General features: G+C 41.9%; 1 protein-coding gene across 1 annotated transcript in view; it reads left to right on the top strand.

Annotated features, from left to right (window-relative positions):
- LOC135586091 (ABC transporter C family member 13-like) overlaps positions 1 to 12634 on the top strand; it is a 61383-nt gene that overhangs the window by 8725 nt on the left and 40024 nt on the right. Inside the window, exons 8-11 of the mRNA XM_065109228.1 lie at positions 39 to 293; positions 4773 to 4842; positions 9578 to 9638; positions 11800 to 11887. Of these exons, the coding sequence (XP_064965300.1) occupies positions 39 to 293; positions 4773 to 4842; positions 9578 to 9638; positions 11800 to 11887 (474 nt within the window). The remainder of the gene's footprint in view (positions 1 to 38; positions 294 to 4772; positions 4843 to 9577; positions 9639 to 11799; positions 11888 to 12634) is intronic.

The following is a 12634-nucleotide window of genomic DNA, read 5'->3' as shown; positions in this document are numbered from 1 at the left end:
CTTATGATACTAACCTTATTTCTTCTGTCAACTCTTAGGATGGGAAATCTGTCAGCTGTTGGCAGCTTCTTATGTTCAAATTTGTTAACATGATGATGGATATTGGTGTGACCAGGCAACTTGATTTTCAAGATTTAGTTCCATTGCCTTGTGAGCTTAAGCCTTCTTTATGTCATACTGCATTATTGGATTGCTGGAAAGCTGAGATGAATAAGCATTACTCCGATCCGTCGCTGTTTAGAGCTATGTACCATGCATATGGTTGGCCTTATTTGCGTCTAGGTTTGCTAAAGGTTTTGATTCCTTTTTCATCGAAACAATATAAATATTTAATTTTTGAGTACTTACGAGTTACAACATCTTTGCTTTTCTATGCTCTTTCATATTTGCTAAACATAAGACTTCTTTAGTTTTGGCTTAGAACTAGGTTTTTGAAGTTTTGTTTTTTTTAAAAATTTGACTAAATAATATTCCTCACTCGGTAAAAATGTAAGATGGTTTTAACTTCTGAAGGTTTTAGCATGTCTTATATTTGCATGGTCGCATTGTCACGAACGGTCGTCGCGCACCCGCAACAACTCCGTTCAACGAACCGTTCGTCGCTCACACCTGCATGTACAGCTGCTTGACAACATGTTTTCTCTTGGTTTTAGGTCATTTTTCTTGTAAATATGTAAGTTCGAACAAGCTGCAGCGTTACAAAGTGACCGCTCACCGAACCGAGCAAAACAGCCCCAAAACAGCCCAAAACAGCTCCGTTTTCGCGTGCTGCGGGAGGGTTGCGGAGAACTGCCTCCGCTCACCAAAATGTCAGCCATCTCAGACCCCTAGAACCCCCCGGGTGGCACAGGGCTGGATGGGGCTTCGGTTATATACCGGGCGTTGAACTCTCTTTCGCAAGTTCGCACGTGACCTTTACGGGAACTTGTCTTCGCGCCCGGGACCAGGTGAGCGGCTGTTTGTGGGCTTGCAGCTGTTCGTTCATCCTTGAAAGCCTTGTTTTTCTCCCTCTCCCTCTTTTCTCTTGTGCACACAAGGTGTTCGTCGAATTGCTTGAAAAGCTTCCCTTTTCGCGAGACTTCGGGACTTGTCCGTTGTTCGTTCTTTCGAACTAACCAACTTTCTCTTTTACAGGTCCTTCGGGACCTGCGAGAGGTTACAAAGTGGGCTGATCCTTGCGGAGCAAGATCGCAAGGGCGAAGCGCGACTTAGCCAACGCAAGCTAAGTTCGTGTCTTTGCCACAAGGGTAACTCGCGACTTAGGCAACGCAAGCTAAGTTCGCGTCTTTGGCCGCAAGGGTGCCTCACGCCTTAGGCAATTCCAGCTAAGGTCGTGACATTGTGGTATCAGAGCGGGCAAGCACTTCGAGCGAACAGCGAATGAACTTCGCAACTTCGCCATGGCAAAGCATCGTGGCAAATCAAGTAAGACGGGGCAAGCCGGACCCTTGCCCCAGGCAGCCGTAGGTGGGCTGCATGTGCACACTCGCTCTCATGCTGTTGGAGCCGCTCAAGAGGAGCGCGGCAGCGAACAAGATGAGCGAGAAGTTGGCTACTCTCCGCGAGCGGAGGAAGCGCAATCTGGTGCGCTAACTGGGAAAAAGAGTCACAAGGAGAGACTCACAACGGCGGAAACCCGCCTGGATGTTCTGGAGGCGAGCATGGAGGAACTCTACCATGGCCAACAAAGGCTTGTTGGGGTAGAGAGCTCGCAAGAGGAAGCGGAGTCCAGGATCGACAAGGTCGAGGCCCTAGTCGACCGATTGTCTGACGACACCAAAGACTCCGTGCAACACTTACAGGATGTTGTGGTGGAACTCACTGCTAAGGTGGCCATGCTCACAAGAACACTAAATGCGGGAGGAAGCAACACCCGCGTTGCACTGCCACAAAATTTGAGGGCACTTGAGCCTCATGGATATGGAGGGGCCAGAGATGCCAAAGAGCTCGAGAACTTTCTGTTCGACATGGAGCAATACTTCCGAGCTACGAGGCCCGATTCTGAAGATACCAAAGTTTCTATAGCAACAATGTATCTGAACGGAGATGCGAAACTTTGGTGGCGAACTCGTTGGGAGGAGATCCAACAAGGTCGGTGTCGAGTCGACACATGGGAGGACTTGAAGCGGGAGTTGAGAACTCAGTTCCTACCGGAGAACACAGAGTTCGTCGCAAGAAGGAAGTTGAGACAACTCCGCCAAATTACCACCATCCGAGACTATGTGAAACAATTTTCTGCACTAATGCTGGACATACAGGACATGTCCGAGAAGGACAAGTTGTTCAGCTTCCTTGATGGTTTGAAACCATGGGCTCAACAGGAGCTAAATCGAAGGAATGTTACCGATGTGGTCGGGGCAATAGCTGCTGCAGAAAGGCTCACCGACTTTGTTTCCTCTGAAGACCCAGCAAGAAGGAAACAATCTTCAGGCAATCGCCCTCCAAAACATTCTCGAGGGAAGGAGCTCGGGGGCGAACAAAAGAAGAAGAGCTCCCACAAAGGGCCAAACCCGAAAGGCAAGACCTCAAAACCTGGAGGATGCTTCTTGTGCGGAGGACCGCACATGGTAAGGGAGTGCCCACAAAAACAGGCACTCAATGCTTTGACAGCTTCCATCCACCCCCCCAATCAGACCCCTAGAACCCCCCGGGTGGCACAGGGCTGGATGGGGCTTCGGTTATATACCGGGCGTTGAACTCTCTTTCGCAAGTTCGCACGTGACCTTTACGGGAACTTGTCTTCGCGCTCGGGACCAGGTGAGCGGCTGTTTGTGGGCTTGCAGCTGTTCGTTCATCCTTGAAAGCCTTGTTTTTCTCCCTCTCCCTCTTTTCTCTTGTGCACACAAGGTGTTCGTCGAATTGCTTGAAAAGCTTCCCTTTTCGCGAGACTTCGGGACTTGTCCGTTGCTCGTTCTTTCGAACTAACCAACTTTCTCTTTTACAGGTCCTTCGGGACCTGCGAGAGGTTACAAAGTGGGCTGATCCTTGTGGAGCAAGATCGCAAGGGCGAAGCGCGACTTAGGCAACGCAAGCTAAGTTCGCGTCTTTGCCACAAGGGTAACTCGCGACTTAGGCAACGCAAGCTAAGTTCGCGTCTTTGGCCGCAAGGGTGCCTCACGCCTTAGGCAATTCCAGCTAAGGTCGTGACAGCATGGGGAAGTATATCCTTCATCACTAGAGGGTTTTTGTGATTATCTTGAGCTTGTTCTTCCAGTATGGACTTATTTGATGCAAAAACAATGAGTTTTATCTCCAATATTATCCTCCATATTGTTTTTCTTAACATTAATATTCTTCCTTTTAGATAGCATAGAATGAGAAGGAAATACTCCCACCATGGGGGGCTTTTGCATGGGCTTTGCTATATGTCATGTATCCTTTTCAATCTGTTCTTGATAAACTATTTTGTAGCCATTCTTGTTACTTCAAGTTTTCGTTTAATGCTAATTTATAGGCATCTTATTGGATTATCAATCCTAAATTCTGCAGAAGGCATTCATAATGTCAATAGGATTGGTGTTACTTAGCTATTTTCGTGAAATTTTTTAACCCATTTTCTCATACTTCATCTAATTTTAAAGAGCATTGTAGGAGATTTAAATCATGGATTCAAGTATCTCAATGTACCAGACTATACTGGAGTGCTCCTATTTCTCATTTTATCTCACTATGTTGACACTTCAACTTTTTCTTTTAATTTTTTTCTAGTGATTTACTAAAGTATACTTTCATGATTTCATCCAAAGTGGCCCCATATAGGGTTGGTACACCATATTCAATTCCTTGGTTTGGCTCTAAGTTACACCTTATATGAGTAATTCACTGAAATGCAGATGAAAATCACATTCCTGCTCATAGATTTATAGTTTGTTCGGACAGGTAGGTACTGGGCTGTCACGCACTTAGCTGGTTTTGCCTAAGTTGTGTGGTAGCCTTGCGTGTCCGTCCGCAAAGATCAGCCTCCCCGAAACCTTCTATGGTCTCTTAGGACTTACAAAAGAGAAAACGAGTTAGAGAAAGCATCTCATTCGGGATCCACAAGCAATCATTTCAGTAAAAACTTTATAGCTAATGCAAATTACAAACATACTTCATAAGCTCTGAACGGTCACACAACAAAGAATCCAAAATGGTCCACTACAGACCAAAATTCCCACAAGTGCCCATGTGACACAACCTTTGTTTGCAAGCCTAAGATGGCCATCAAAGTCAAAGAAAATGGGGCTGCGAAGCCTACTATCAGCCCTTTACATGCTATACAAAGTATGAACAAAATCGAAAGACACAGATATATATGAGCATTACATCAAACATCCTTTTTATAGTTTTATTCGTGACAAGGCGGTACACACGAGTCTGAGAACTTATTCTGTCACAGACAGCCTGAAATGCTTATTTTGTTTTTTTTTCTTGTAAATGCCCCTATTGTCTAGATCTCTTGACTCATGAGGGTTCCTCTCTTCTGTCAGTTGCTTGACCACCAACATCACTGTTGGCTGAAATATTGTTAGCCTCAAGTGCAATTTTCTAATTAGGTTACTTATTGCATAAGCTTTTCATAATGCTCTTTATGGTACATCTGTCCTTTATATAGTGTTAAATAACACTTGTCGATGACTGGTATTTGCTTTAGTTTTTCAGTGTGCTGCTTTTCACCTGTTTAAGAAGTCTTTTTTTCACATTCCATTAAATTTAAATCATCATTGTGTATCTTGAAAGCTGAAACACTCAATTCCAACTTTCATTGATTTTTTTATTTTCATATTATGCAGGCATTAAATGATGGTGTTGGCTTTATTGGTCCATTGCTCCTTAACAAACTTATTAGGTTTCTTCAGCAAGGTGAGGAACCATACAATGCATATGTGAAAATAGAAACAACATCCTGTTATTTCTAGTGTCGCTATGTTGTGACACACGTGTATGTATAGGTATACAAACCTAATATGTTCTCTTTGTTGATTGCAAGCTTAATTAAGCCCAGTGTCTTGCTCAAATATTTCTAAAAAAGGAAGATAAATGAAAAATTTCATTGAAGTAGGAGTTTTTGCTATCAAGGATTTACTATCCAACATACTTGGGAGTAGTTGATGCAGGAAAGGAAATAAATCAACATTTTTGTGTTGATATTTGCATCTGAGTTGTCAAATCAAGGATTATCTTCTTAAATACTGCCAACTGATTGAAAAAAAAAAAGTAAAGTTAGATTTGTTTAATATTGTCAGAATTTGGTGGTGAACATTTCGATTTGTTGGTCAGGGTACATTGCACATACTATATAACGACCCAATAGGCCAATAGTGCTGATATTTATTAATGAAGAGTCAAAGACATTTAATAATGAACTCCTAATTGCATAAGACAGACTAAAATGTTGACGTAACCTTTCAACTTTCATATTCGGTTCAAGTCAATAAGATAGGATGAGGCATATGATTATATTGTATTGCTAACATTCTATTGAAAACCTTGTTAAATGGTCTAGGAGCAGATAAAATGGCATGAAGTCAAGGTAATTGATATTGAAGCAATGAATTAAAACATCAGGGTCCAACCAAAAAAGGGATTTGGACTAGGTATTTTATTTAGTGATATTCTTTTTTTTATTTTTTGTAGCTTTTGATAGTTTTTTGTTTTCTTTTTCTCCCACCTTCCTCTCTCTATCTCGTATTCTTTCTCTCAACATCGCTTCTCACCTTCTCCATCTCTTCCTCCTTGTCGCCTTTCGATTGCTTCGCCAACATTGCCTCATTGTGTTGCCACTGTGCTACATCACCACTTCCTCTTCTCCCTCTTGTCACGGCCTTAGCTAGAATTGCCTAAGGTGTGATGCACCCTTGCGGCCAAGATGCGAACTTAGCTTACGTTGCCTAAGTCGCGAGGCACCCTTGTGGCAAAGGCGCGGACTTAGCTTGCGTTGCCTAAGCCGCGCTTCGCCCTTGCGATATTGCTCCGCAAAGATCAGCCCACTTGCAACCTCTCGCAGGTCCCGAAGGACCTGTAGAAGAGAAAGTTGATTAGTTCGAAAGAACGAGCGACAGACAAGTCCCGACGTCTCGCGAAAAGGGGAAGCTTTACAAACAATTCAGCGAGCACCTTGCGTGCACAAGAGAAAAGAGGGAGAGGGGGAAAACAAGGACTTTAGACGGTTGAACGAATAGCTGCAAGTCCACAAACAGCTGCTCACCGGGTGCTAGGCGCGACAACAAGTTCCCGTCAAGGTAACGTGCGAACTTGCGAAAGGTTGTTCAACGCCCGACACTATACCGAAGCCCCATCCAGCCCTGTGCCACCCGGGGGGTTTAAAGGGGCTGAGATGGCTGACGTTTTGGTGAGCGGAGGCAGGCTGCAGAAAACAGCCCGCGACACACGAAAACGGAGCTATTTTGGGCTGTTTTGGGGTTGTTTTGCACGGTTCGGTGAGCGGTCGCTTTGTAGCGGTGTAACATGTTCGAACTTACATTTTTACAAACAAAATAACTCAAAACCAAGGCAAAACAGGCTGCCAAGTAGCTGTACATGTAGATGAGAGCGACGAACGGTTCGTTGAACAGAGTTCTTACGGGTGCGCGATGACCATTCGTGACATTCTCCCCCACTTAAACTGTCGACGCCCTCGTCGACGCTTATTTGTAGTTGTTGATGATTGCTTCTTCATGTCGTAGGGCGTCTTCGAGCTCCCAACTGGCTTCAGTTCGGGGAAGCTTTCGCCACTTCACCAAGTATTATGTCTGCTCAGCTCCATTGGGTAGCTTTATCTTGCGGTCCGCCAGAATGGTTTCAACTCGCTTCTCGTAGGAGGCTGTGATGGGAGGTAGCCGATTTGGAACACTTCGGGAAGCATCTTGCGGATCCGAGTGGTAAGCTTTTAGGTTGCTGGCGTGAAGAACGTTGTGAATTTTGAACCACGTCGGCAGCTGCAACTTGTAAGAAACGTTGCCTACCCTGCTGATAATTGGGAAGGGCCCTTTATACTTGCGCATCAATCCTTTGTGGACTTTGTTCCTAAAGAATTGGAGTGATGCTGGTTGGAGCTTTACCAACACCAAATCGCTAACTTTGAACTCTTGTGGTCGCCTTCCCAAGTCTGCCCACTTCTTCATCCTTTTTGCCGCCTTCTCCAAGTAAGCCCGCGCAATATCTGCATTTCAGTGCCACTCCTTTACGAAGTGGTAGGTTGACAGACTGCTCCCAATATACCCAATTGCCATGGTGTGCGGAGTCGACGGTTGTTGTCCTGTAATGATCTCGAATGGGCTCTTGTTGGATGCAGAGCTTCGCTGCAAGTTGTAGGAGAATTGGGCAATGTCCAACAGCTTCACCCAATCTCGTTGGTTGGCACTCACGTAGTGCCGAAGATATTGCTCCAGGAGCGAGTTTATCCTTTCAGTCTGGGAGTGGAGGCTTGTGGAGAAGTATAACTTTGACCCGAACAATTTGAATAGCTCGGTCCAGAATTGTCCCAGGAACCGAGCGTCTTGATCACTAATGATATTGTGCGGGACTCTCCAATACTTCACCACATCCTTCATCATCAACTTGGCCGCCTCTTCTGCTGAACAGTGTAGGGGAGCAACAATGAAAGTTGCATACTTTGAAAACCGATTGACCGCCACGAGTATCGATCCAAGTCTCCCTACAAGTGGCAAGCTTGATATGAAATCCAAGGAAATGCTCTCCCACAGCTCCAAAAGTCCTATCGGCTTCCGCTGCTCCACCTTGTCTTATTGGCAAGTAAGACATGTTCGAACATATTCCTCCACATCAGTCCCCATCTTCGGCCAGTAGAAGGCCCTCTCCACGAGAGCCAACGTTCTGTGAATGCCTGGGTGTCCAGCCCAAAGGGAATCGTGACACTCTCTTAAGAGTTCACGCCTCAAATTGTCCACTCGGGGAACATAAACCCTATTCCCTTTTGTGTAAACGAGTCCCTCCTTGTCACGGACTTAGCTGGTTTTGCCTAAGTCGTGCGGCACCCTTGCGTGTCTGTCCGCAAAGGTCAGCCTCCCCGAAGCCTCTCATGTCCCTTAGGACCCACAAAAGAGAGAACGAGTTAGAGAAAACGCCTCATTCGGGATCCACAAGCAAACATTTCCGAAAACACTTCATAGACAATGCAAATTACAAACAAACTTTACAAGCTCTGAACAGTTGCACAACAAAGGGTAAAATGGTCCACTACAGATCGATAATCTCTCACAAGTGTCCACATGACACAACCTTTATTTATAAGCCTAAAACGACCACCAAACCCAACTAAAGTGGGACTATTAAGCCTTCGACTGTCCCTCTACATGCTAGGCAAAGTATGAACATACCAAAAGACACAGACATACATAAGCATTACATCAAACATCCTGTTTAGAAGTTTGTCCGTGACATTCTCCCCCACTTATTCCTTCGACGTCCTCGTCGAAGCCTTTGCCGACACTGCAACTCCTCGCCTTTGCTGAGTCTTCAATCTTCTGCTCCAGTTGCAATGCGCCTCTTGGCTCCCAATTGCTCTCCGCTGCTGTTTTTAAGTAGTCGAACCTTTTATCCGCCATGCTGCTTCAACTCACCAATGACTCTGACTCTGGTGTGGGGTTGGCTGAGTTGTATTGATCCATGTTGATTCCTGCGGATCCTCTAGATGAAGGAAAAGACCATCCTTACTATGCGCCAGTCTTTCAAATGCCTTATGCTGCTTGAACTGGGTGGATGCTTATTGGAGCTTTAACGAGCATCGCCTCGCAAATTTTCAAAGTTTTTGGTCCTTCCTCCACAAAATTTGTTCATCGACTCTTCTTTCACTTAGTTGTCACTTCCAAGTAGATTCGCATCACTTCCGCTTTCGATTGACATTCTATAGATAAGAGAATTAGGGTACTCGGTTTCGCCCATTCTTTTAAGGGTTGAGAAGACAAAGGTTACTTGACTTCGCCTGCCTCCTCGAGGTTGTACTCCATGCATCGAGCTGGTTACTGGCCTTCGCCTGCTCTTTGCTCACACTTCTGAAGCACTTGAAGTGTTTGCACTTCTTGCGTTGAGTTAGTTACTGTGATTCACCTTCTCAATGCGACGTCGCCCCGCCTAGGGAGAAGAGAGGTGATGTTGCCGAAAAACTTTTTTTTTGTACTTTATATATATATATATATATATACATATATATATATATACATATATATATATATACATATATATATATACCGAACGGTATACCGCTCGGTATACTACTCCATACCATACTGAACAAATCTCGAAACTCCGGTACGGTAGTATTTTGTTATATTTCAATCCTTGGATCAAAGACTAGTCATTTATTAGTGATATCAGATATTCAAAGAATCTAAATCCTAGCCACCTGCTTTTTGTCATATTTTCTTGTATGTATAATATTTTTTGTCCACTATTTAATTTTTGAAATTTTATAAACTTTACTTTTTGATGGTGTAGTGATCTTTCTAATTTGGTACAAGTTGGTGCTATAACTAATGCTGTATATTTTTCTTCTTGTTCTTCAAAGCACTTTCTTGGCTGATCTTTATTGCACTTTGGGAACTGAAAATTTCTAATGATTATTTCTCCATTTTTTCAGGTTCTGGTAGTATGGATGGATATATTCTCGCAGTATCCTTGGGTTTTACGTCCATCATAAAGTATGTATAGATACAAACAGCTTTAAGTATTTACAAATTTTGTTATTTGCTGATTTGTTTATACTTAAATTCATGGAAAACCTTTAATTTTTTCTTGTGGAAACACATGTAGGGAACTTTAGGTAATGTTACTGTTTGCTTACCTAGTACTAGTCCTTGATATCACATGTTCTCCACATTATACTAGCCACTACCTTCACAATCAATCATGTGTGTTTATGCAACATGTCATCCTAATACTTGTTGGATAAGCCTGTCATATAATAAATGTTTTATTGTTGTACTTTTATTTGCTGGTATCCATGACGTCTTCTAAAAATTAATTCCTATGACATCAAATTGCCGTGCATTTAATGTGTCAGGACAGTAGATCTTGAATTAGTTTTTTCTTGTACGTTCTAAGAAATTCTTGACATCAGGGCTCATATTATTCTTCTCTTTTTTTCATGGTTTTATATTAAAGTAGTTCTTCTGGCCAGAACGTATTTGAAAATTTTGTGTTCTGAATGTACCTACATATTTTGGACATGATGTGTAAGATATCACTAAAAAAATGTGTCATAGATATCGAGGCTGGGAAAACAATTTTAACTAAATCCGATGAATTGTCAGAATTATTTGATTGTCTTGTTTCTACAGCAGTTGCTACTCATTATTTAGCTCAACTTTTACAATAAGGTGGGTAGATGAACTAGACAATGGGGAGACTGACAAGGCCAAGGGCAATTGAGAATTTGAGACAGTTGCATGCTGAGGCGGTGAAAGAGGGAGAAAGGGCTATGGGGAGAGATGGAGAGCGACACAATAAGAGGGGATAAGGATAATTGTGAGTCAGTTTAGCCTCAACCCTTTTTTTTCCTTCATCATTACCATTAAATAGACTGATATGCCTTTGAGAGCACGGAAGGATTGTTAGTATCGAGGACTGATATGCCTTTTTTTTCCTTCATCATTACCATTAAATAGACTGATGTGCTCCAAAGAACAAAATTTGTGCCAGTTCTCTTCATGTTGGCTACTTCAAGCAGGTCAACAAATTTCTGGCCCGTTAAACGAGACCTAAGCAGTTTTAAGCACTTGATATAATAAGTGAACCAGACCTTCCAGGGGTTTTGTTTCTGGTTTTCAGGCCTGGCCAACATAAATATGAACATTGATCTACAGGTCTCTCAGAAGTCAGAACCACCCAACACCAGCATGGATGAACCTTCTTTCGTAAATGGATCAGACAACATAATGGAAACAATCACAATTGTGTAAAGACTGACTTTCTGTTTGATACTCGTGTATAATCTGATGGACTAACAATTGAAGTCATGCTTGTTATTTAATTTTTAATGGTTAGTGAATATGGACAATTACTTTTCCCGTCCTCCAGTTCGGTTGCTTTTTGGCATTTATTGTTTTTGCTAGTCATTTTCTTAATACCTGGTCCATCAGTTCAGCTATGCATTTGTATGACATGCTTGTCACTGGATTGAAATTAATCTGATCTTAGATTCAACCTTTGGTTTTGTAGTATTCCATCTTGGAAAGTCAAACTGTTCCACCTTGAACTATAAAAAGAATGTTCTTGGCTAGCAAACTAAGTTTATGTGTCAGAAACTTTCCTTTTTAAGGTGGCACTACTCTAACAAGATTATGACTCGGTAAATCACTTCCTTGTTCCAGATTGGGCTATATATAGGTGACCTTTTTTTCCACTAGTAAGTGTTTTGTACTTAATTTAATCTATTTATGCTTTTACTGAGTTTAAAACTTCTATTATAGTCAAATTTTTATCTTCATACGAAATCTGAAGTTCTTCGTAAAAGACAAATATTTGGATAATGAGCACATCTTCAACTTCATAAATAACTGGTAGAAAGACATATTACATGTTTTCTTTGTATTCTTTCTATTTCTTGAGGCAAAGGACCAACTCTTCTAATACAATTTAAACATTATCTTGAAACCATTAAGCCAAAAGTGTGTTAAATTGGTGAGATGCCATCAACTCTCTCCTTTCTTCCCCAAATTAGACAAATGGATTCCACTATGTATTTGCTAACTTCATCTATTAATAGGGTTTTCCAATTTGCAAAATCATATTAGGTTTTCCTACTCTTATTAACTATCTTTTTTTTCTGTCCTGTTCAGTGATAACTATCCTTTGGTGCAGGTCCTTTCTTGATACACAATACTCTTTTCGTCTAATGAAATTAAAGTTGATGATGAGATCGAGTATAATGACATTGATTTACCACAAGGTAAAGCATGCTTCTATTGACATGGCCGAAACATTGACTATTTGCCATTTCTTCTCACTGTAACATGTTGCAGATAGAACATTTTTTTGTATTTCCGTAAGCAAACATTTTCATTTCTTGAGGGTGTAAGCCAAACACTGTTAATAGGTGTACTACCCTTACCTACCCTTGTGAGTATATGCATAGACTTATTTCAGTAATTTCAATATACTTCTTCACAGTATATATGCAAAGAGAGAGCAAGAAAATCACATTGTTAGAAAAAGATAATCAGGGTAGCCAAAGCATCATGTCAAGATGAACCTACCCTGTTAGAATATTATGTTTTTTCTTTTCTCAAAAGCATAGAAAATTAAACTATTTCTTGATTCGTGCCTACCATCCTTGCACAGTAGCTGTGCTAGTCGTCTATGTTGTCCGTTTGGATTTTTCAAGGAAACAAGTATTTCTACTGTTCTTTTTTTAGGTTGTCATATGCAGTATAACTTTCTGCTGTTTTCTACATCATATATCATATTTTTTTGATAAGTTACCCTGGAGATACTCTATGATGTATCTGTTATTATCTGGCTTATATCCTTGTTTATGTAAATCTTAAACTAATTCAATAATTATTCTCTAAGCAGCTCCAGTCCGCCTGTTTCCTAAGAAGCTATAATCACTTTTATATCAGTAAGCAAATGCATATGTCTTACCTTACTATGAATGATATACTGAAAGGGATAGCCTGTGTTTATCATGTTCTGA

This window comes from Musa acuminata, chromosome BXJ2-5, assembly GCF_036884655.1.
Source record: "Musa acuminata AAA Group cultivar baxijiao chromosome BXJ2-5, Cavendish_Baxijiao_AAA, whole genome shotgun sequence".
Classification (NCBI taxonomy): Eukaryota; Viridiplantae; Streptophyta; class Magnoliopsida; order Zingiberales; family Musaceae; genus Musa; species Musa acuminata.
This window is presented reverse-complemented; position numbering and strand designations above follow the sequence as displayed.